Source organism: Daphnia pulicaria, chromosome 1, assembly GCF_021234035.1.
Source record: "Daphnia pulicaria isolate SC F1-1A chromosome 1, SC_F0-13Bv2, whole genome shotgun sequence".
Lineage (NCBI taxonomy): Eukaryota > Metazoa > Arthropoda > Branchiopoda > Diplostraca > Daphniidae > Daphnia > Daphnia pulicaria.
In genome coordinates, this window is record NC_060913.1 from 14141354 (window position 1) to 14165246 (window position 23893).

Consider the following 23893-nt stretch of genomic DNA (forward strand, 5'->3'; position numbering starts at 1 on the left):
AAGGTTTGCTTGTTATCGGGATTTTCCCCCACCAACCCGGGATCTGTACCGGGATTTAATGTCCCGGACCACAGCCCTAAAAATGCAGGTCCATGGGAAACAAATGAAAGATGTTCAATTTTTTTGTCTACAAGTATTTCCCTCCAGAAATATCCCGTACCGGAATTATCGATTACAAAACCAACTTCTTGTTCTGTGTATTCTCTGGTAGCCTCCTGCCTCCCATCTCTCCCCCATCTAGTCATGCCCTCCATCCGCCTTTCGCTCGTTCGTGAAACGTTGCCCAATGGGGCGGTGGCTTCAGTGACGTTGTTTGGGAGGGGATTTTTCCCTTTTGCTGGGTTTTTCCACGACTGCAAGTTTCTATAAAACGAGACACAGCTGCTGTTTGTTTGTCAGTATACAAACCAAGCAGGTCCCTTTCGAACTAGATTTAAAAGCCCTCTGTTAGGTTTACGTTTGAATTATTCATAGCAACCTTAGTATATTGACAATTTGAAATGCCGGAATCACCATTCGGAGCTGATGTGGGCAAACAACCCGGTCTGGAAATCTGGAGAATCGAGGTAAGGGAAATATTAATAACAAATATATCCTTGAGCGATTTCTAAAATTCTAAATAGTGATAAAATAAACAAAGATATTGATTTCTGACAGTAGCAAGTTTGCAACAGGCGCAAATTTAGAGCGATGAGTATCTAATTGCTAAAACAACAAAGAGCACAATAAGTAGCCTACTCATTGACTTAGAAAAATTGTTCTTTTACGAAAATCACACTTTGTGTGTAAAAAAAATCTGAAAACGAGACTAGTAAACCAAAATATAACATGAAACACGGAACTAAAGATCTAAATTTAGATTCTTTCGTTTCCCCTCTGTAGCTAGCTTCTCTTCTAGCAATAACAATGTACAAACTCCCGGAAATGACAAAAAAATGATAATAAGAATAACAAAATACAGCCCGTAGTTTGTCCTTACCTCATCATGTTGCCAATAAAAACATCGGTGAAAAATGTAGATTCCCGTTTACCTGTGTTAATTTTCTCTACAAAACACTGGAATGTTACAACTATAATCTTCTCTACACCAATTATCTTATCGTCTAAAATATTCAAACGATATTATCATAATTTGATTCTTTAACTTAAAAAAAGTAACCTGGTTCCATCCGTTCGCGTAGGAAACATGGGCTGTTGAGCACACATGTACATCGGTACACGTTACGGTAAAATGAACGCGAGACCGACACACCTTGAGGCACTGCATGGCCATGGCATTTTTTAAACCCACACATTTTGGGAGTGCTGGAACTCTGAGCATCACGTAGACGCACGTTTAGAAATAAGTGCACAATAGAGTTGTCATCAGCATGAGAGATAATCCGAAAATTTTATGGCTGTTTTGGAACCTGGGAAATAAGATGATCAACAAAAGCAAACAAAACAAAAGCGAAATATAAAACGAACTCCTGTCCTGTAGAAAATTTCCCTTTTTTGTTTTGCCTCGTCTGCTTTTTTGACGAACGATTCTTTCCCGTGCGTGGCCGCAAACGAGTACATCATTGCGTAGTATCGCCTGAAGCGAGGAAAAAAGTGATCAGCAAGGAATTGATTCAACACCGCATCCGGTTTCTTGTTCGCTTCATGGTGGACAACTTCACGATTACTCAAGTCTTTGGGAGTCAACTCAGACACACCATACTTATTTCTTCGTCATCAGAAATATATTTCCTGGGAGTATTCGGTTTATGCCGGAAGAATCTAACCAGAAAAAAATAAAGCGGATAAATTATTTTCGAGGTTTTTCGTTATCGTCCTCTAAATTAATTAAATTCAAGAAAAACTAATATTTATCTTACTGCACGAATATACCGTGCCAATTGACATATATTTCCCGGAAGAAAGTTACCACATTTAACATAAGGTTGAGATATCAAATTAGTCTAGTACCTTACAAATTTAACATTTCCTGGAAGAAAGTTACCACATTTAACACCAAGTTGAGATATAAAATTACCACGGTTTTCGTTAGTTTTTTCTGTATCTAGTATTTTTTAAAAATCATTTGGACTAAGGATATCTGAAAATAGGACTTGCAGGAAATGTGATGCAATACTGTTTGCCAATGTGAGGAAATGTCTTGAAAATACTTATTTTGATCCATCTGTCGTTACAGAATTTCGCTCCGGTTGCATACGATAAGAAATCGTATGGCAAGTTCTACAGTGGAGATTCTTATATTGTCCTGAATGTGAGTATTTTTGGAACTAAGAGTGTGAGCACAAAAAGTCTTGGTGTTAATGTTAATCATTTTTACAGACCAGGCTGTCTGGTGACAAGTTGAAATGGGACATTCACTTCTGGCTGGGAAAAGATACTTCACAGGTATGTTTAAGGGAATTCAAAACATTCTGTTTTCACAGGATCTTTTTGACAGAAAATTTATCACTTTAATTTATAAGAACCAACCTTTTTACGGGGTACATCATCTCGATCTATCATCATCTGACTGCAAGACAATAAACTGTGATTGATTGTACAGGATGAAATGGGAGCAGCAGCAATTTTTGCTGTCGAGTTGGACGACTATCTCGGCGGAGTTCCTGTTCAACATCGAGAAGTTCAAGAATATGAGTCATCAATGTTCCTGGCAAATTTCCCTAGCGGTACGCGATGACTGAGCTGCTTCTCCTTAAGGGCTTTATGTAATTTTTTTTCTTCAAATGTCACAATTTTTAAGGTGTGCGATACCTTGATGGCGGAGTTGCCAGTGGTTTCAAGCATGTTGATCCCGACCAAGTGGAGAAGAAACTTTTGCAAGTCAAGGGCAAGCGAAACGTTCGCGTCAGACAGGTTCATTTGTATTCCGCTGGAACTCTAAAAGAACTTTTCATTAAAGATAGAAAATCTATGAAATTACTGCAGGTCCCACTTGACGTTTCTTCAATGAACAAAGGCGACTGCTTCGTTTTGGATGCTGGAAAAGTCATCTATGTATATATGGGCAACAGCAGCAAGAAGGTGGAACGTTTGAAGGCGATTCAGGCGGCCAATCAAGTCCGTGATCAAGACCATGCTGGCAAAGCCAGGATCATTATTCTCGGTACGTTGCCTTAATAAACACACCCAAAAAATCAAGCTTTTAAAAAACGATTTCGTTTTACACAGACGAGTTCAGCAATGGCGGTGATGTTACGACATTTTTCAATGAGCTGGGAAGTGGATCACCAGGGGAAGTTCCAGAAGCATCTCCCGAAGATGACGACGTTTCATTCGAAAAACAACAACAGGTACAACCGAATTTAAAGCAAGACTCACAAAAATAAAATATTTACGAAATTCTCTTACTTTCAAGTCGTCAGTGATATTGTTCCGCGTGAGCGATGCTAGCGGACAATTGGTGATTGAAGAAGTTGGTCAAAAACCTCTACAGCAATCCATGTTGAAAAGAGAGGTAAATCACTTGTTTCCGTTTTGCCCGTTGTGATAACTTCCGTCCTTACTTCTCACGCCACCTTGGATTGTACACTAATCCTTTAATGTTTTTTTAATCGTGTTTTGTTTTGCTTTCACTAACACGCCAACACTTAACGTGATATGAGAAGAACGATGAAAGTGAGAATTCGGTAAGTCGCTGCGAGTCTAACTGCATCCAATTTGCTGCACTGATTGAAAATGAGAGCACCGTCAACTTGAACAATTTGAAGGTCTTCTTGATATCTGTTATTTAATTCTTACTTTTCTTACAGGATTGTTTCATTTTGGACACTGCGGGATCGGGGCTTTTTGTCTGGATTGGTCGCGGATGTACTAAGGCTGAGAAACTTGAAGCGATGAATGTGGCCCAGAAGTTCTTAACTGAGAAAGGCTATCCGCTCTGGACCAAGGTATTTAAATCTGTAAACATAAAATCAAATGACATAATTGGCATAATATCATTGTTTGTGCAGGTTAATCGAGTTGTGGATGGAGGTGAACCAACTATTTTCAAACAATACTTTGCTAGTTGGAAAGAAGAAACTGGAGGTAAAGAACATGTGCCTGTTCCAATGAAGAATGGCCGCATTGCTGGTAAGCCAAACTCAAAATATGATAACCGATACAGTAAAAAGTAGACTCACACATTTCATCATTTTAGAATTCAACGTCAGCTCACTGCACAAAGACAAGCTTCGTCTGTTACTTAAACAGGGTGGTGCTGCACCAGGATTTTCACCGGATGACGGAAACGGAGAAAAAGAAATTTACCGCGTCGAGAATTTCGAATTGGCGCCAGTCGACCCAGCAGCTTATGGCATGTTCTTTGGAGGAGATTCATATGTTATCAAGTACACATACAACATCAGCGGACGCAATCGTTACATCATTTACTTCTGGCAGGTAAACACTGAACTGGCGAGCAATATAAATGTTTCAAATATGATTAAACATGAATTTTCTATCGATTTCAGGGTAATGACAGCAGCCAAGACGAGAAGGCCGCTTCTGCCATTCATGCTATGAGACTAGATAATGAAGTTGCCGGCAAAGCTGTGCAAGTCCGCCTCACACAAGGTAATGAGCCCCGCCATTTCATTAAGATGTTCAAAGGAAGGATGATCATTTTCACCGGTGGCCACGCCAGCGGATTTCGCAATATTCACGATTACGATAGCTACGATGTGGATGGAACACGTCTCTTCCACGTAAGTTCGAAAGTATTACCGTGGATCTACATAATTACTGTATCTGTTGCCCTTATTGTAAAGGTACGGGGTTATGCTGCTGAAGACATGAGAGCTGTTCAAGTAGCTGAAACCGCTTCGTCTCTTAATTCAGACGACGTTTTTGTTCTGGAAACTCCATCAAAAACTTACCTATGGAATGGCGTGGTAAGTCCTGGACCGTTTCTTATCTGTGGAGCTTGTATTCTATTTATTAATCAATTTTCAGGCATCTTCTGATGATGAAAAGACCCTCGGAGTTGAGATTGCCAATCTGGTTTCTCCTGGTCGTGAAATGGTGCCGATAAATGAAGGCGAAGAGCCGCAAGAGTTTTGGGATGCTTTGGGTGGTAAAGGACCGTACACCACTGTTCAACCAGATCCTCCGCCAGTGCTTAAGGCTCGCTTGTTCCACTGCATCTTGAACATTTTTGGCCGCCTGAGAGTGGAAGAAATGAAACCTTTTAAACAAGAAGTATTTTAAGACATATTTTTTTGAATTTTTCACTTTAGAATGTGTGTACAAACTTAAATTTTTAACAAATTTTCCTTGCAGGATTTGGTGGATGACGATGTGATGGTATTGGATTCTGGCCATGAAATTTATGTTTGGATCGGACTGCATAGTACAGATAAAGAACGTGAAGCTGGATTCAAAATGGCCCAGGTTTTTACCAAGTTTTCAAAAGCTTTTGATCCATTGAAAAATAATTGATTTTCTGTTATAGGAATATCTGGTAACTGAGCCTTCTCAGCGTAGTGTTGACTCAACACTCATCTTCATGATTCATCAAAGACAAGAGCCTGAGAGCTTCACTGATGTCTTCCCCACCTGGAATAGAAACATGTGGAAGGTATAAAATCAAGAAAAACATACTCTTCTAAAACAAAAATCTTTGCTGCAGTTCTCTTGCCAACAAAAGCACGATCTGCTCTCTTTTCTCTATTCTTGTTTAATTAGAGTGCTTTACCCCTCTGTTTAAGTACAAAACCCATACTCTCAAACTGTTTTAGATGACATCAAATTTTAATTATAACCTGCAAACTGCATGACAAATGTAGGAAACACCATGTAAATCACACACGAAGCAATCTGTATTCATCCACCTTGGCTAACGACTTCTAGACTCTGATTCTTACCTGACATTGTAGTATTTTATTTTTGGTTTCTGGAGTAGCATGTTGGAAAGTGGGCCTGTATACCTTAGAACTCTTCCATTATTAACACGTGCGAGTATTCTTTCCTTGAAGATGAACTAATTCGAATTGGTTGGGTTTTGTTTGCAATTTTGCCACTTTTTTGTTTTACGTTTCCAGGAGCAGAAAACATACGAACAAATTAAAGCAGAAATCATGGCATCCAACGGAGTTGAAGACGACGAGTAGTTAGAGACCACATGACATGACCCCGTGCAATTTATTAACTCAGCTTTTTCGTCTGCTTTAACACAAAATGACTAACAAATTTGAATACGGGGTTTTTTGACCGCGCACATTATTTCTCCCTTAAATCTTCTACACTGTGATACTTTTCTTGTCTTTGTTTCTTCCATTATAAAACCTTGATGTGCTACTAGAATTTCTTGAAATAACACAAATAGGTGCTCTTATCTGTTGCTTGACCTTCGATTCTTTTGAAAAAGAAAAATGAATCCCATATGGAAGGTATCACAAGGTAATAAAATACCACTATTCCTGTCTTCGTGTGGCAGTACTTTATTATATTCATATAATTCATATCGTCTATCTCGTTCTCAACATCTTTGCTGTTTCGCTACATTGATAACCAGATTCAATACACTGAGAAAATAAAAAAAATGAATTTTAGAAACAAAAATTAACATTGACATACAATGCCACACTTCAGCAACCGTACGAGGTCAGGAGCCACAGGTGGGTCAGTAACACATGACATAATGTCTGACATCAGTCTGCCATTATTTGATTAAATTCGTATGTATGACTAATTAGCCATTTATTAATATTTCCAAGGTGTGTTTCCGTAGGAAACATTTTCAAAAAATTTTGTCCTATATCCTTTAAGACGGGTCTTATAGAGACTATAAACAGAACACGCAGCAGTTGAAATCGAAGCACGCCTGTCACTAAAGATAGGAAGACAGAAATCGACCAACAAACCAAAGTGTTGCGTGTCACTAAGTGGTAATGGTATTAACCTTGCGGATTTTGTCTCACACGGCTCACAAAAAAGGCGGAACATTTGTGGGGGTGGGGGATATATTCTTTCTTTTGTCTACGACACACTCGAATTGTTTGTTTTGTTGGCTAGTGGGCTAGTCACTATTACGCAAGAAAGTTTACGAATAGAAGTTAAGGAAAATAACATTTCTTCGTTATTCAAAAATTCCGTCAGAATAAATTTAGTGGTTTTTTCATCAATTCTGATATTAGGGGACTTTTATCAAATGTCACGAACGGGTTAGCGCGGGCTTCACGTTGCTGTGGCCGACCAGTGGTGTAGTTTAACGGAGCTGGCTCTGTGATCGCACGAGCCCAGTCTCCCCAAAAGCACATGCACTGCCGTCACTCCAACACACGAAAAACGGACGACAGTACGCAACACCAGTTAACAGAGAGACCCTCACATACTTTTATTTTAGTTCTTTTACGAGCCAAAGTTTATTTTGCAAAGCCTTTCGCGAATTAACTGATTCCGAAAAATCGATAACGTCAATCATGAACGAGACTTCGGGAGTTGGCCAACAACAGATAGCCATGAGGCTAAGTTATTGATTTTATTGTTATTGATGTGAATCCGTAGGAATCACTCGTCAAAAATTATGTCCTGTATGCATTAAACCATAAGACTTTACCCCCGTTGAGACGTAGGAACACTCTTTCAGTACTCCAAAATAACACTCGACTCCGAGTGTTACCATGTCACGTCTCAACCTTCATCTTTAATGACTTTAGGCATGACATAACCAGTCAAAATTACCAGTGGGTGGGTGATTTTACTAACTTCATTCGTAATAATGACTCTTTATGATACTGTAATTCTTGAAAACGTAGCTAACAGCGTCAACAACACAAAAGTGCGATGTACATCAAATCAACATATTTTTTGAAATATTAAGAAACAGTTTCTAACACACAATTGTTTGTTTACTTGAGTTCATTTTTGTATTTTCATGAATATGTACTTGATATACTTTTATTGTAGTTATAATAACAAACCAAAGTGTTGCGTGTCACTTTGTGGTAATGGTAATGGTATAAGCCTTCCGGATATTGTCTTACACGGCTCGCAAAAATGGTGGAACTTGTGGGGGAGGGGATATTCTTTCTTTTGTCTCACACTCAAATTGTTTATTGGCTAGTGGTGCTACTGAGGTTTTTTTCTGATATCGTAAATTTTTTTCCAGCGCGTCGGTGCTATATTTTGGTGGAAGTGGTCCGAAATTTTATTTACATAAAAAAACAACAAGAAAAGGAATTTCTTTTTCAAGTCTTAACATGTAGAGGTTCGCTTCGCCGCTTCGGGGACGACAAGTCGACGCTTTAATCGCCTTATCTTCGACCTATAGAATCACTGAGATTATTATATCTTGTGCCATTGCTCCATCTGTTTTAGATAAGGGCTGATTCAGTTAATAAAATGCCTAAACATCTAGTATCTAATTCTCATTCACAGTTCACAGTGGTTGTAATAAATCTGCTGCATTTGATTGTTCCGATTGACAAACGAAGTTGGACTAGAACTGCTCTCACTTTCATTTTCGAACATGGTTTTTCAGGACGGTAATGGCACTTTCGATCCACCGTCTCTTGTGAAAATATCTGCCCGTTTCTTGGCTGCCAACATGTGCCTCTTGCCAATAAAAGTGCCCGAGAATAAGTCGCCTAGAAGTAAACAAGGTCATGAATCAACTGGTCGTTTCAAGTCGCAATTATTTCGAATATCCCGCCGAAAATCTTCCAAAAAGTTTACCACTGATCATCGCCACGCCCTTCGTAAAAATTTTGTCACGCAAAAATGTTTTTTTAAAATACTTAGAATAATAATTTTCTGTTACGTAATTCAAGCTCCTTCTATGTTGGAGATGGTTTGGCAAGAGGCCCTCTGTTTGCAGCAAGGAATAGACTATGATGATGTGTACCGGTTCTTGAACGAAACCCGACTCTACTTGGATCTACGTCACTGTAAATCGCCAGTTAAGAACGGCCAGAAAGACGGGCGTTCTTCTCTCACTAGACTTTTAAATCGAATGCCTCAATATTCTCCAGTATTTAATTGTTGAAAAAGATAAACATTTTTCGTGAAATTAAAGCCATTTGTATTTTCAGAATTTGACGCATCTCAATTTGAGTTACCAGCAACATCTGCCGGACGATTGTTCATTCCTCAGCCAGCTAGTCCAGCTTGAGTCGCTCAAGTTTGATTATGTTACTGAATTTGATTGCAAGAAAATCCAGTCAGTGGCAGACTCGGTTGCCCCTCTGCACTACTTCAAGTGAGTTATGATTTAGTTGTTTCAGACTTCCGGTGCGGATTCAAATCAGCTGAGTGTTCAATTGCTTCCTCTTACGTAACAGAATACTCAGCCTCAGAGGTTGTTTCTACGTTGAAGACGATGCTCTCGGGTACTTGTGCCGGAAGCTACAACGATTGGAAGTACTTGACCTGCGTGAGACCCAACCGGACGGTTGGAATTTTCTCGCAGACGCGCGACACTTCCGCCTGCTGCAGCACGAACATCTTTTGAACGGACTCTCCCAGCTCTTTCGGGAAAGCGAATATGATTACACAGACGCACTACCAATCTACAAAAATGAGCATGTCAAATACGAGCCCGATGGGCATCCTCTTTTGATAACCTACCACTTACACATCGTGTTCCCGCACCTGGTGAAACTGGAATTACTTCAAATATGTTTTCAATCTCAATCTTTGGAGTCCATACGACAGTTGGCCAGTTTGAAAGAGTTGACACTAATAGCGGACAGAATGATGGCCGCCGAAGAGAGCTTGATGGGCTTGATGGATAGCTGCGGGAGCAACCTTGAATTGCTCCGTTTGTCCAAATTTAGCTGGGCAATGCCGCTGGAGACTGTGGCGCAGCGCTGCCCAAATTTGAAAACGCTTCGGCTGGAGCACTGCCGATTCCGGCCAAGCGATGACAGCAGCTTAGCTTCGTTTCAACAGGCCATTCTCCCGCAGCAGCCGTATTGGAATCAACTGGAACATCTGGAATTGACTGCCGTACCCGTCCGGATGGATTCGATGGCGGATTGGGTTCTACTTATGCCGGCGAGTCTCCAGCGCTGCGTTCTGTGTTTCGTCGGAAATGTTAACATTGACGACAGGTTTCTCGAGCTATTGCTTCCATCAGTTGGAATGAAATACTTGGCTCTGATTGGGGCCCGCCAATTGACGGACAAGGGTGTCGAGAACCTGATAGTTCGATTCCGTCATCAGCAGCGATCTAAAAACAAATTGGTGATTTCAGATTGCAACCACCAGATTAGGCAACGGCGAGCCGAGCTTGAGCAAATAGCCCGTGATAATCGTGTTCACCTCTTCTTACATTAAACTGTACATTAAATTGATTACATATGATGTCTCATCGCTATATCGCAACTTTGTCAATAAAATATACGACTTGAAATGACGGAAGTAGATAAAACCTTTCTAATCTCTTCCGGTGATTTATCTTTTGACTGTCTTATAATCTCATTTACGAGAGACAGTAGAGAATTCTTAATTGCTATTCAATTTAGCTCCCAAAGTCCCAATGCCCTCAAAGTTTAAAATTTTTTTTTTTTCAGAAATCTTATTCATTGAAAATACGTGACAATAAAAAATTTAAGTTGAGAAATTTGTTTTAAATTTGAACTCGGTTATTTTAAATTTAAATTATATCGATATCTTAAAGCAAGCATGACAAAAAAAAAAGATTAGTGTTGTCTGCTTTCAACCTTTCATTTGTTTACAAGTTTCGAAAAGGAGACGAAGTTTAATTGTAGCCTATAAAAAAAACGGTCACGGAACGATCAGTTTTTTGGAAACTTACTGCACGAAAAAAAGAGCAAATAATGAAATTTAAAAAATGTGGTCGTCGTGTGCTCTGTTGTCGCAGCTCTCCAACATTCCATGCTCTTCACTCCGTGCTGTTTATTAGCAGGTAAATAAAAACTAAGAAAGATTATTGGAGCTCAAATAGAAGAGATCCTACTGTTCCAGACATGTGAAAAGTTTTTTCATGGTTAGCATGTATCATACAACCCCCCTCTGTTGATGCACGGCAGTTTGTTTGCACTATGTATGTAACCTTTTTGTTTGTGCAGATTTTAAGCCTGAGCCAGCCATCATAAAATGCAATATGCCAGTTTGGCTTGTGCTGGTCATCATCAACAATCTCAGTATTAACGCTGAGGTAATGATTTTCAGGACCTGCTTGATATTTTGGTAAACCAATATTTTAATGATGGATGGCTTGCACTTTTGTTTCTGTCAAATTATGCTTAACCCATTTTGTATTTTTTATTTAGATAAACCGGATCCCTTTTGATTGGAGGAACTTTACCGATGTCGATCGAGTTACATATTTCTTCTTCCAATTTCTGAAATCCCTCTGCTCTCGTGTATACCCATGTGTGTGTGGGTGTATTCACGAGGACATTTCCCCCCGTGTCATTTTTTCTATCCCTCTCGGTGTCTTCAACTTTTCAGCGGATGGATGAAGCACTTATGGATGCCTGGCTCTGGCTGTATTTCCCAGTCTTAAAGGTAGGACGATTTTATCTAATATTCTTCCTTTTTGACCAATTGGTGGCGTTGATATCATTCGTGACATATCTAGTACGGAGTACTACTATTATTCCTAAGCTAGGCCAACTAACTGTTTTCTCTTGCCGTTTTTGTTTTACTCAGTTAGGGTTCATTAGATAATTCATTTGCAGAACGACTTAAGATAAGGCCCGATTTTTCACTTCACAGCTTCGTCAGTGGGTGTAATAACCATCAAATTCCAAAAATATTTTGACTTTAACATTTCACGCAAAGTGCAACTAGAAAATTTTACGACCACGAAGGACCTGCCGCCTCACCGGCAGCTCCTTGTCTTGACGTCACGTTCAAATGTAAAAGTTAATCTGTTCCGATAAAGATACGAACCGGAAACGATTTTACAAATCAGGTGTCGCATAATTGTACAGATGCTCTCTTAGTGATACAATCCAAAGTATTTCGAAGAATGGTTTATGCTTCTCCTACTTTGTCAACATCACTTATCGTTAAATAAACAAAACAAAGCAGACAATAAAAATGAAAGCAGCAAGGCTATGCGGGGTAATACGGGGGGCTATCTGAAACGGTAGAAATTTGAACATGAAGAAAAACAGACCCCGACACAGCAGTATACACGTAAAACACACATGCAGCTCTACATTTAGCCGCTATAGACAAAAGCAAACGAGGAATGTTAGTGTGTAGTACAGCAGCCCAGCAATAATAGTTTCAACTCCCACATATCGGCTCCGTTCCATATACGACGAAACTTGTAAATGCCACTATACGTATACCCTTCACAAGTTTGACAAATGACCCCGACAGCTAGCTCTTTGGAGAATATAGTCGAAGGGAACCAGAGCGAGTTAAAGTGCGGCTGCTTGAAATTTAGAAATACAACTCTCTCTCTCTCTCTTGACATTCAAAGCGGAATTTCGCGTGGTCGTCCGTCCAAGAAATGCGATGCATTCGCCATTACGAAGAATTTTCACAAGGCGCTCTATTGTCTGCTGTCTGCGATCCCCCAAAACCATGTGATCCTGGAACACAAGCATTCAACTTGGCAGCCGCCATTATATAGCTAAGCTCTCTCTCTCTCTATCAGTCTTGCGTGTTGGCCGATGTGTGTGTGTGTCAGAGATTGGAAGGTAGACAATATCCAGGACTAGCTTATGTAGATGACGAACTCTATGGTGTAGTAAATAAATTACACGACGTGATTATCATCATAGACCGCCCACGCCCACCTAAAATGCATGCAATGACACGGGGTGGGCCGTGAGAGGCCTTGTCCAATGTGTTGGGTGATGGTGGGGTATACGAAAAACTCTTGAGACCGACGAAGAGAGATGCTCTGCTGTAGCTGCTGCTGGGCGCCGTATAGCGAGTGGGCGCGCGGGATGAGTTTAAAAATAAGCGTGGGCTCGCCAAGAGAGAAAGTGACTGCTGTATTTATATATAAGCAAGGTGCTATATAAGACACGATACCCTTCAAAATACAAAAAGAACAAGATGAGAGGAGAAGGGACGAAAGAGAAGAAAAAAAACTAAAACAGGAGAGAGCCAGCGCCCCAGTCTGAGTGAGTGAGGAAGAAAAGTCTAAAGGAAAAGGAAAAAAAGAGGCGGAAGCCTATGTTTGGACGAGGGTGGGCGCCAGCATACACAGCTGACCGGCTTTGACGCTGAACAAAATCAGCCCAGCAGCAGGAACGCCAGCAACCAAGGAGCGTCGTCGGCGTCGATATTATATTCAGTGGCCAAGTCTTCACGACGGGAGCGTGCGTAGAGTCAGCGTGTCGCGTCGTCTCTCCTGTCTCTCGATCATCTTTTTGTTTGGTTTCACTCAATTATTTCCTCTCGATCGATTACATCATCCATCCAGCAAGTAGTAGGCGTCTCGTCACTCCCCCCCCTTCCGATCCGAGTAAGTTCTGAAAAATCAAAGTCATCTTTTTTAGATTTTAATTTGGCCTACATTCTTATCATATTATAACGCGACTGAATGCTTGATATGTTCACCGTCAATCTATTTCAAGTCGATATTTCTTTTCTCTCTTATATAACTATTTTTCTTTTCTTCCTTTAAAAAAATTCGTCTTGTTTTTTTAATTCCAAACAACATGTGCAAATGCTCGGATATCTTGGATCTTAATCCAGCATTTTTCTATTCCATTTTCTCAATCAATCAAGAATGAATTCAACATTAATAAAATTAGACTCCAATAGTTTAGTAGCAGGCTAATTCATAAATGTCATGCAGCTCAACATCGTTTAAAACAAGTTAAAATTTTTTTAAAACCTGGACGTGATGTAATCAAAATTGTGCTAATATTTTAAAATGTTCACTGGCATCTAAAATCCCGTCAAACCTAGCCTCCCTAAATCTTTTTTTCCTTTCAAACAACAGGTCGATTTCTTTTTAAATTACCTATTCATTCTCGTTTGGCTTAAGAGATTTCATTCAAACAAATCTCTTGTAGCAAAATCGTCATCCCTTCTCGCAAGTGCTGGATCGTGTGCGTGTGTGTGTAACCTTTTCTAAAAGAAAGAGAGAGGCGCGCGTATTTATAAACTTTTCCGAAAAACCAAAAAAAGAAAATGAGCCGACCGCCATTTTGGCGAATACCGCGAAATAATGCGAGGGACGATGACCCCGATGCTGAATCGTCATCGGCACTGGTACGTAAATTTGCAACATACCCCCCCCCCCTCCGCCTTTCCCTCCGTAACACGATGTACAGGAAAAGATGTACAAAAATATCGTGTCGTTTCTGTTTTCGATCGTGATTTTCTTTCGTGTGGTTTATGGTATATTCGTTTCTTTTTTCTTTCTTTGAGAGAGATATTGTAGTGAGTGTCACCTATTCCCATCACCTCCCTTCACCAACGTGTGTAACTGTGTGTGTGTGTAGCGTTGAACATCCGGTTCTGCCCCGGATGACCGTGTAGGCGTGTACATTTAATAGCTTAAAAGGATTACATTCGGAATGATTAGTAGTATTGCGCACCGGTTGATCCGACACACCTGAAAACTCGCATATGCTAAAGTCGGCATATTTCTCCTGTTGACGTCACATATTCAGGAAATATTTTCCTGTACGCCCATGCCAAAAGAGGAGGCGAGGTCAAAAACCAAACAAAATTTAGCCACTCGCTTAAACATATATACTTTTCATAGTGCACACCCCAATTTTTGCTCTTTTCTCTCCTCTCTCTCTCTCTCTCTCTCTCAAGCTCGAACACACCCATTTGAACACAGCACGGAGCATATATGTCGTTTTCTCCCGCTCTATAATTAGACGTCGGTGGGTCAAACATGGCTGGCCGTTGCCTCCGGTTGTTAACCGCTCACGTTCCCTTTAGCCCCGGCAATTCTTACATGTCTATCCCCGCCCGAAGATGCGCTTCTGCATCTATCCCCGACGACTGCAACGTGTGCCAATTCTTATTGGAGCGCAACGTTGCCGACTGGTCCGTCCGCTCTGTCCTACATCCTGATATCTGCTACCGAAAAGGTGATCTTGTGCGATATCACGCGGGCGTTGCCGTGATGATGTGTGACCTATTTCCTGGATAGAAAAAGGGCGAAACTATTCCGGAAATCAGTCGCGCAAGCGCACTCGCCCTGTGTGCGGAATTGTTGGATTTTTTTTTGTTTTTTGCTATACTTGATCCAGCGATCCTGCTGTACATTTCTTCTTTGGTGGTGGGGGCTGGCTCATTCATAAGATGATGATCGATGGCTGTTGATCGAGTCAACGCAACGAGGACACATTTTTATCTCACTCGGGCGTTGAATGTCGCCATTCCATTCGGACGGGAGGCAAAAGAAAGATCGAATCTCACGATGGTGAAATATGTATGCCAAGGTTACATAAGGATTCAAAAAAGAAGCAGAACTTATAACACAGAAAGTCAGGCGTCAACGCTGGGGCGGTATCAGAGCGAGACAGGACATTTTTTCCCGAAAACAAAAAAATGATTTCAAACTGCGCAATAGCGCGTGAAAAAAACGAGCAAACGTATCAGTAAAATAGAAACGACTAGATCTCAAAGAGAATGTTCTAGATTATTCGTGAATTCAAATCTTAGAGTTTCTCGAAGGAATCATATCGTTTTAAGAACTGAGTCGATCGTTCTGGAATGCTATCAGCGCACATGCTTCGTGAACCGAGTCATCCCGATGGCATGTCGTCGGGAGGGGGGAGAAAATAGTAAAAGCGCCAGAGGATCAGAGACAATGTTTTGATTCATTGAATGACGAATCCGTTTGGATTGAAATGTGTCAACACCACCAGTAGGTATAGAGGGTTGAGATTTGGGGCTGATTGCGTGGGCACGGCATCAGCCGATCACGTGGAGTCAATTTCTTCTTCACTTTTTGGCTGCCGCGCCAAAAAAGCTACGGGGCGACGTATACGCTAATGGGATAGAGAGGGCTCCCAGCTTGATGGACCCGACAATTTAGCTGCCCCTGTGTGTGTGTGTGTGTCATGGACCTCTTCCTTTTGAAATGGCAGCCCAGACAAACAACATCGGACACGGTTTTAAAAAATAAGAGCGGACACGCCGTTTGCTGCGCCGGCCAACCCAACTCTACTATATATTGCGAGAAAGAAAAGAGCTTGCACCTATTTTAGGACCGTACAACTCATTTTGTTTGCCTGGAATTTTTTTTTTTTTAGTTTTCTTTTTCCCCTGTGAGTGTTTGGACTCTTCTACACTTTTAACGACGCGAATTCAAATGCGCAACACTTCCTGAATACCCGCTAATGATCAACGGGCATGGCGCTCTTGTCAACTGCGTAGATATTCACGAGAAAATAATTTTCTAGAACCAGCGATCATGTGATCCTCATGTGTGAAAAGTGCGACGACCTTTTTGCGAATTGCGCAATGTTGGCCCGCAGCGTTGAGCATAAGACAACTATACTCGGTTGTTGTTTGCCCTTGAAGTCGTCGTTGTTCGGGTGACTCTGACGACGTTATCGTCGACGTGTTGCTCCGCTTTTTTCTATCGCCACTTTTGCGTCCCGTGGCGGGTACGAGTCTGGCATCGCTAAGAATTGTGTCGGGTTTGTGTGTTTTGTTTCATTTTGGCACGATGTTCAGTTCGGCCGAGCTTGCCGCCCTCCCGGTGCTGCCAAGAAAGAGAGAAAAGATTTCCGTCAGCAGTAGAGCAGGATAGAAAAGAACGAAGCTTTAGCCCTGGCGACGGCGGGAGTAGTGAGACAGTAGGGAGTATCCTGTGTGCACGGCACAGTGCAGACTTCGGGTTTTTCGCCTTCATCAGTCGAGTATTATTGCGAGTCGCGGACGCCCACTCGCTCCTCTATTCTCTCCACCTAACCGCGACAGCTCCTCAGTGTTTTTCTCCATTCTCATTTTGAATTGAACACAAACACAGTTTAAATCTTCTTCATCCGAGGCCAGTCTTTTCTCTTGTTACCTCAAGAGACCATCAGGTCTAGGTCAAATCGTGAAATCTTTTTCCCGTCGTGAACTGCTTCGTATAATATTTGGCTGAAAGAAAAAACCCGACAACCAGCTGAAACGTCTATACATCATCTCCCATATTTTAGCTAATTTCAAAGAGCTCTCATCTAAATTATGACCGTCATGAGTGCTGGGGAATTGACCGTGAACCTGCAGCGAGATGGGTGCGGCGAACCTTTCGGCTTCCGTCTCCGAGGAGGAACCGACATCCGAGAGGCATTCATCATTCAAAGGGTGAAATTTCCCTATTTTCCAATTTCAATCCTCATATTTAATACGATACGTTTAAAGTCCCCAAAAATTATTGAGAAAATGTCGTGACAAATTCTGTGGGTCTTGATTTCCTATTTTAAGGAAATGGGGTTGCGAAGAGGAAGAGAGAGAGAGAGCGGACCATTTCCTGATTGTTTTTTTTTTTTGCCAGTTGCCCCACAAAGTCGTGCGCGGTTTCTGCAGCTTCACGACTTGCGCTCGCCAAAATGAGACGGGAGTCTTTTGTCGAGTGTCGGTGGTTCTCTCTCTCTCTTTCTCTTTTTGGCACCGAAGCTCGGGCCTAAAATTAAATATTCGTTTGGGTGAAGCGCCCAGCAGAGTACAGTACGATATGGCATACCGTCCGTCCGTCGTCATGTTGACCTCGTTCTACAAGCTGGCCGGGTTCTATTTTTTTTGTTTTTCACGCTTTTTTTTGTTGGTCAACATTCTGCTGGCCACCTCGCCCGTGTTCTATACTATCAGCGGCCGCTGAAAGACAGAGGGCCCCCCTTCATGCCATTCAGTATAAACACTTCATATTAATGACTCTGACATTCCTGGTGAAATTGCCCTGTTCTTTTTATGGCTCCAAGAATGGCTCAGTTAAAAGATATTGCCGTGGAAAAAAGAAGTTAAAAATAGATTCAGTCACGGGACTTTGGCGGGTCAGCAAACGATTAAAACGGACCGTGCTGATGATGGGGGTCGAGGCGGATATTATGTTAAGAGATTTGCATTGATTGATGGTCGTGTGTGAATCAGGTGGCCGTGGGTAGCGAACTGCGTCGCGGTGATGTTTTGACCAAAATCAACGACCGTCCTTGTTCGACAATGACCCATCGCGAAGCTGCCGAATTGATCAAGAAAGCCGGCACCACCATGACTGTCACCGTTCAGCGGTAGACTTTTCAAACCTTTCGCTTGATTTACAAAATTTGTCTTTCATACAAATATCTGATTTTGGTATACATTTGACTCTACTTGTCGGTTTGATTAACCGATTGGGGGTTTCATTTTTGATGACAAATCGACAACTACAAAATGCGCACCTGTAGAGGTGGACTGCCCTTGCGCCCGGTCGCTGTCCCCGTTGTTGCTCCATCCGCCGCCGCCCCCGCTCCTACCGCTTCTTCCGGTTCAATGTGTCAAAAAGTACGTCAGAAAGCTGAGCCATTACATTTCAAATCAATGAGCATTATAAGGTTGCGTTACCCACATCATCACCTCTAAACACTTTACACTTCTATTCTTTTTTGTTCTCCCTTCCGTGTCATAACAATGTACTACCTGCACGAATTCGCTGGATTGTCACTCACGAGATGATGCTCTTGTTTAGTTGCTAGGGCTAATCAACGACTAACATTTTTAATGAAATCAATCCCTCAATTCCATTGAGACTGGCAGTTTAAAGAAATTGTATCTACATTAATTTGTCCTTTTTTTTTTTTTAAATTTTCCATCTGGTTATTCTGGAACTTTGTTTCTTATCACGAATGAACCACGAATATTTTTAGGCGCCGACCCAAGCGGGAGCTTCAAACAGGACGATTTCGGAGATTATGCTAAGTCCTGTTGAGAATCTGCCAGTCACTATATTCCCCAGCTCAGCTATCAACGAATTCAACCAACAAGTCGAAGAAATGGATCGCAACCGTGAAAGGATCGTCGTCACTCACCAGGTAAAACAAAAAATCCATTCGATGCTAAATTCCCGCAAGCCGAATGGCAGCACCGAGCTTGTTGGTGGTTCCAATTCACGCTGCCAGATGTCCTGCGGAACCAATCCTTTTATCATGTCGTTCATTCAATGCGTTACAGTATAATAGCCATGCGATCTGAAAAAATGATCCCTTCGTCATTAGCCGAGTCATAGGTTTGATCTGATTCGTGACTAGTTGCCCTAAATGTTTTCAAAATGAATAGCAAACGGAAGTTGCGTGATTACCCGACATAGCTCAGCAAAGCTTTCACTTGATCAATCAGTGTTTCAGAATCATGTAAATACGTAATCAATCTGAAAACATTATTAGCCGTACAGGACACTTCCTCTGGTAGTGCCCGGTGCCAAAACTGGTCGCGACACTGCCAGCTCCACGCAGAGCTATTTGGCACTTCAAACGCAACAGAATGCAATGCTTTGGAACACCCCTGGTGCACCTCCGCAATCTGCCATGAATCCGTCCTCCACCGATGCCGTCCTCAAGCAAAAGGTAAATAACACGCTGCGTGCCAGGTGTGAATTATTGAACCGCTTTTATATCATTCGTTATGGAAGAAAAAGGCTTGTCAAATAGATTTAAGTTAAAGTTGTGTACATATACTATAAATGAATCGTGTGAACAACACCAGGATCAGGAATATAAGGCGATATTTGAAAAGGTGTTTGAACCGACCAAAGGCTGGCGTGTGGATCCAGAACATCATCAGGTATATTGAACACTGCACAAACAGCCACTCTACTATACACACTGCATCGATCAGAACGAATTCTGACGTCATTGCTACTACTACATGTCCATTAACATCATTCTCGTATAGACTCGGTTGCAAAATTGTATTAGACAACATTCTATCTCTTAATCGTGCCATAGAAAACAGGGAAGATTCTTCTTGCTTCACGCTCTAGATCTCTTCATTTGGATTCGTTTCCATTGGGAAATTCGGATGATTCGTTATACAGCTGCCGCATATTTAATAATTGTATCACGTTAGAGGGTTTACTGCTTAAGCCTTCTAATAACACGCCAGTTAGAGTTTCGCTATTACAGCCGAGTGCATCGTCATTGAATTAATTTAGCGAAAAAATTCGTATTTGTTTTTATAATTCTAGGACCAAGGAACGTGATAGACGTCGCAAAATAAAACGTTATTCCCGAGTATTTATCTCCTGTTGCATCCTTAACCGACTGACTGCATAGACTAACATAACATATAGCCATAGATCTTGATTATTTTGTAGCCCTATTATTTAATTGCTGGGTGTATAATAGGCTTCAATTATTTTTACACGAACGTTAAATTATCTTGCGGGTGTTTAGTCCACCTACATGTAACTGCATACTATGTGCATATAAGTGCATCTATTCATAAATAGCTCAAGTGCAATGTTACATAACAGCTGTTCAACAATAATGTCTCTTATTGAAATTCGGTGAATCATTAGTTAACAACAACCAATTAACTGATTTTTCTCTTGATCGATTTTCTAAAAAATAAATAAACAGTTGGAGGCGGCTGCCGCTTTGGTACAGAGGAAAATGGCGGCCGTCAACGAACCGGCCGGACAGACTGCCGTAGTTCACGAAGCTGGCGATGCTCCTCCTCCCAAACAAGAAGTCAATCTTAACACATTAATTTTTTTTTAATGATTACAGCTTATCATAAACATCATTTTCGAATTACAGTTGGTGCACAAGCAGTTTAATTCACCACTTGGCCTCTACTCCAATGAGAATGTCCAGGAAGTGCTGGCCCAACAGACTGGCATCATCCCGTGAGTTCGACAAATATTTTACCCCCCATCATTATAAATTTATGCATTTCAATATTATCGTTCGTTTAACTTTTCAAATTCAGCGCCCAGCCTGGACGCAAATTGGACATGAAGAATTCAGAAACATTGCGCGCTCTCATGGAGGAGAACGAGAAGAACAACAAGGCAGCCGCTCAACGTGACTCCCGCGGACTCAAAGAAGTCCGACCGGCTGCTCCAGTCAAAACCGTCGCTTCCAATCCTCACTTCAAGGTGAGCCACCCTCTAAGATACAAAGTGTTTATTTCTTTTGTGCGGCTATATGCTAGGCGTCCCTGATACAATTTGTCAGTTCCCTGGAGGCGGGTAATTCATAATGTGGGGTCTAGGAAATTGATACCATAAGAGATGTGACCTTTCCATCGGTTAGGTTTTATTTCTTTTTGTTTTTTGTTTTCCTGGAGTAGAAGAATAAGATCCGCTGGGAGTCTACGCGTACCGCGAACGTAAATGTCTTTACTCTTTGCGCTGCTGTCACTTAAAATTCCCCGCGGGATCAGTTGGAGCCGCCCGTTTGGCCTTTTCTATTATTGAACCCGATACAGGGCACGCGAGCTATCTAGCGGAAATCCGCTTCTGTACTGCCATTATTATAGATTCAAAGATCAAGAGCAGCAGCTACAGCAGTCTGTTGCATAGTGTATACGTATAAAAGGGAGCTGGAATAGATCGACTTCAGTGCGGAAGTCGTCCGCTCTCATCCCGCTACCTACAGCGACACGTGTGTACTTCCAGGATGGCCTTTGACATTTATCTAACATACATGGGCAAGATCGGGTGTATTTTATTTTATTTTATTTTATTTATTTTTTTCGTTCCGTGTGACGGCTGCGCATATTATTGAAATTGTTTGTTGAACTGTTGGGAATTACGGGATTCTTATAAGAATTGCAACTTGCCGGTATAAGTAGCAGCTCGAATTGGGTTGAAATCAATGAGCTCGGTATCTATCAATCGGAAACCAGGAAGTGACACCGGTTGCTAGGCGGCGCCAAATAGACGCTCTCTTTTGCCCAGCGGGATTTCCAGTCTTTCACTATTTCATTAGTGACAATATTACAAGGAAGCACACCTGGCAAACGAATGGGGAGGCCTACTTTAATTTATTTGATCAAGAGCCTAGTTACCGCGTTGCTATAGCAGTTGAAAGCCTTAAGCTGAAAGTTGTGCTATAAGGTATCCTCCAGAGAGCGTCCGCTATATAGAGGCTGTAATTGAGATGCTTTTACGTTTGATTAAATTGATTGCTCCGATTTGATTGCACTTGATTCAGATCAACTCGATGGGCTTGGAAAAGGAGAAGATCCAGCAAAGCTACAGCTTCAAGCGGCTGATGGCTGACGTGCTGGGCGAGACAGATTTCTAAAAGAATCAAACAACCATCACAACATCATCAGCTTGAATTTTTAGAAGCAAAGTGGTGCACAACGCAATAACGCCCGCAATAAATTCTATCAGAGATGTGTCAACGACGAGGGAATAAAATGAAGAATAACGTCGGACATGATGACGAGGAGCAGCGCATCTTTTTTGATCAAAACTTCAATTAATACAATTTTATGTTTCTGTCTATCTTCTTGCCGCTTCTCATAAAATATTCGACAGTCAATGTAATACGATACAAGAAGAGAAGAAGAAAAACACACCAAAAAGTCAACCTTCACCTTTTTTTCACTTTGTCTTGTGCCACCCACTGCCCGCTCTCTCTCTCTATTTCTTCTCTATCATAAACTCGTTATATGGCAGACTGCAAATCAAGATCAACTCTAATTAAATTAATAAATTAAATTAATCCACAGCGCCTGTCGTTATACTTTGTGCTAGTAGGAAACCTTATTTGAAAAAAAACCCCAAAAAATAAGCGATCTATTATTGTATTATCTCTTACTATTGTGTATAAAAGAAAAACACCAGCAGTGGCTTATAGAAGGGCTGCGATACGTCAAACGTTTCCGAGTCCTCGGAATTTTATTTTTAACTTTTTGATTCTTCTTTTTTTTTTGATTCACAAATGATTAGATATGCAAAGTGTAAAGGAAATTATTAACAAAACCCAATGTCCCGAATTGTCCTCTAACCAATTCGAATAGAGCGCGCCTTTTTTTCAGAATTTCAAATAACAACTATAACATCCTTGATGCAGCTGTCATTGACGATGTCCGCGAATTATTAAATCTGTTTAAATTAAACTAAATGCTTAAATCCCTTTTCCCTTCACCCCATTGATTGATGAACAAAATTGACAAACATGCTACGAAAATCTATTGAATAATCAGCGTTTGTTTGATTACCTCCCTTTGCTATTATACATGTGTCCACGCACTCCCTTGATTTTGCTATATTGCACTTATACCTTAAATAGCCGTCAGCCTGCACACTTGTATACGCGTTATGACTTATTTTTAGAAGTGGAAATGGAACTGAATATGTGTTCAACGCATCCCGAGCCATGGCCTAAATCAGGTCGCTTATTAAAAAAATGGTTCTTCTTTTTATTTTCTCTTCAATTTGCTCTCCATCTATTCTGACTCCTTCGTTCTTATTGTTATTATGTACTCATTTCTACGTTGAGAGATTACATTTGACTCGATGAAAACCGCCCAGATGAAGTAATAATCTCACGCAGGTATAATTGGCTATAAAAGTCATATAATATTGACCAATATGACCTTGTCATCCGTTAAGCGAAACATAAAAATATCACAAAACGCGAGGAACTTCTTTGTTTTCAGCTGAATAGCAGAAAATTAAGTTAAAGTAGCGACGTAATTCATTAACGTCGAGATTAACGTCCCGGTGTCCAATTTTCAACACGAGCGAGAGAACAAAAAGCGATGATTCGGACCGGATATAACAGTTGGTAAGTACAAAGTCTGAGCTGGGTCATTGTGGAAATAACTTAGAGAGTCCTGACTGTTCAATGAGGATGTGACGATAGGATAAGCAATATTGTGTATACCCCCCCCCCCCCTCCCCAACCAAAGCTATGCAGCACTAACTTAGATTGTTCACCAGTGGTCGGAAAACTTTTCTCTCTCCCAACTTGTTGGATATAGACGACTCTACATGTATGTAATGTACAGACTCTCCCCCAACACAAGGCGCAGAATTCACTATATTATCCGTCTGGGAACAAGTTTCAATTGAAACTTTTCA

General features: G+C 41.2%; 3 protein-coding genes across 7 annotated transcripts; all 3 read left to right on the plus strand.

Moving 5' to 3' along the window:
* The first annotated feature begins 402 nt into the window (after positions 1-402).
* On the plus strand, positions 403-6403 carry LOC124333113 (gelsolin, cytoplasmic-like). 2 transcript variants are annotated; one of them, XM_046788940.1, is made up of 18 exons: positions 403-566; positions 2177-2251; positions 2320-2385; positions 2543-2666; positions 2741-2853; positions 2926-3103; positions 3169-3290; positions 3356-3454; positions 3606-3626; positions 3750-3887; positions 3951-4071; positions 4139-4380; positions 4452-4685; positions 4749-4871; positions 4933-5178; positions 5260-5370; positions 5432-5557; positions 6021-6403. In XM_046788940.1, exons 1-18 carry the CDS (start codon positions 501-503, stop codon positions 6087-6089), a joined length of 2274 nt encoding a protein of 757 aa, XP_046644896.1. In that variant the 5' UTR covers positions 403-500; the 3' UTR covers positions 6090-6403. The 2 variants fall into 2 exon arrangements, with proteins under 2 accessions (XP_046644896.1, XP_046644897.1); XM_046788941.1 differs by lacking the exon at positions 3606-3626.
* Positions 6404-8132: 1729 nt separating this feature from the next.
* Positions 8133-10279, plus strand: LOC124334465. The gene is made up of 4 exons (XM_046789053.1): positions 8133-8678; positions 8751-8950; positions 9012-9178; positions 9261-10279. The coding sequence occupies exons 1-4, from the start codon at positions 8450-8452 to the stop codon at positions 10255-10257; spliced, it is 1593 nt and encodes a 530-aa protein (XP_046645009.1). The 5' UTR covers positions 8133-8449; the 3' UTR covers positions 10258-10279.
* Positions 10280-13137: 2858 nt separating this feature from the next.
* On the plus strand, positions 13138-23333 carry LOC124335680. Of its 4 annotated transcripts, XM_046789153.1 has the most exons (10): positions 16545-17184; positions 17968-18104; positions 18261-18357; positions 18720-18884; positions 19236-19415; positions 19555-19632; positions 20430-20540; positions 20610-20698; positions 20782-20950; positions 22011-23333. In XM_046789153.1, the coding sequence occupies exons 1-10, from the start codon at positions 17065-17067 to the stop codon at positions 22101-22103; spliced, it is 1239 nt and encodes a 412-aa protein (XP_046645109.1). In that variant the 5' UTR covers positions 16545-17064; the 3' UTR covers positions 22104-23333. The 4 variants fall into 4 exon arrangements, with proteins under 4 accessions (XP_046645111.1, XP_046645112.1, XP_046645109.1 ...); XM_046789155.1 differs by lacking the exons at positions 16545-17184; positions 17968-18104; positions 18261-18357 and adding exons at positions 13138-13378; positions 13862-14133; XM_046789156.1 differs by lacking the exons at positions 16545-17184; positions 17968-18104; positions 18261-18357 and adding exons at positions 13138-13378; positions 13935-14133.
* Positions 23334-23893: the final 560 nt, after the last annotated feature.

Excerpts from the sequence above, each read along its gene's own strand:
- LOC124333113 (XM_046788940.1), top strand. The coding sequence starts at position 501 with ATGCCGGAATCACCATTCGGAGCTGATGTGGGCAAACAACCCGGTCTG. Across the intron at positions 3,627-3,749 it reads ACGATGAAAGTGAGAATTCG|GATTGTTTCATTTTGGACAC; the intron begins GTAAGTCGCTGC and ends CTTTTCTTACAG. Across the intron at positions 5,179-5,259 it reads TGAAACCTTTTAAACAAGAA|GATTTGGTGGATGACGATGT; the intron begins GTATTTTAAGAC and ends TTTTCCTTGCAG.
- LOC124334465 (XM_046789053.1), top strand. The coding sequence starts at position 8,450 with ATGGTTTTTCAGGACGGTAATGGCACTTTCGATCCACCGTCTCTTGTG. Across the intron at positions 8,679-8,750 it reads TGATCATCGCCACGCCCTTC|CTCCTTCTATGTTGGAGATG; the intron begins GTAAAAATTTTG and ends ACGTAATTCAAG. Across the intron at positions 9,179-9,260 it reads GCCCCTCTGCACTACTTCAA|AATACTCAGCCTCAGAGGTT; the intron begins GTGAGTTATGAT and ends CTTACGTAACAG.
- LOC124335680 (XM_046789153.1), top strand. The coding sequence starts at position 17,065 with ATGACCGTCATGAGTGCTGGGGAATTGACCGTGAACCTGCAGCGAGAT. Across the intron at positions 17,185-17,967 it reads AGGCATTCATCATTCAAAGG|GTGGCCGTGGGTAGCGAACT; the intron begins GTGAAATTTCCC and ends TGTGTGAATCAG. Across the intron at positions 18,105-18,260 it reads ATGACTGTCACCGTTCAGCG|AGGTGGACTGCCCTTGCGCC; the intron begins GTAGACTTTTCA and ends GCGCACCTGTAG.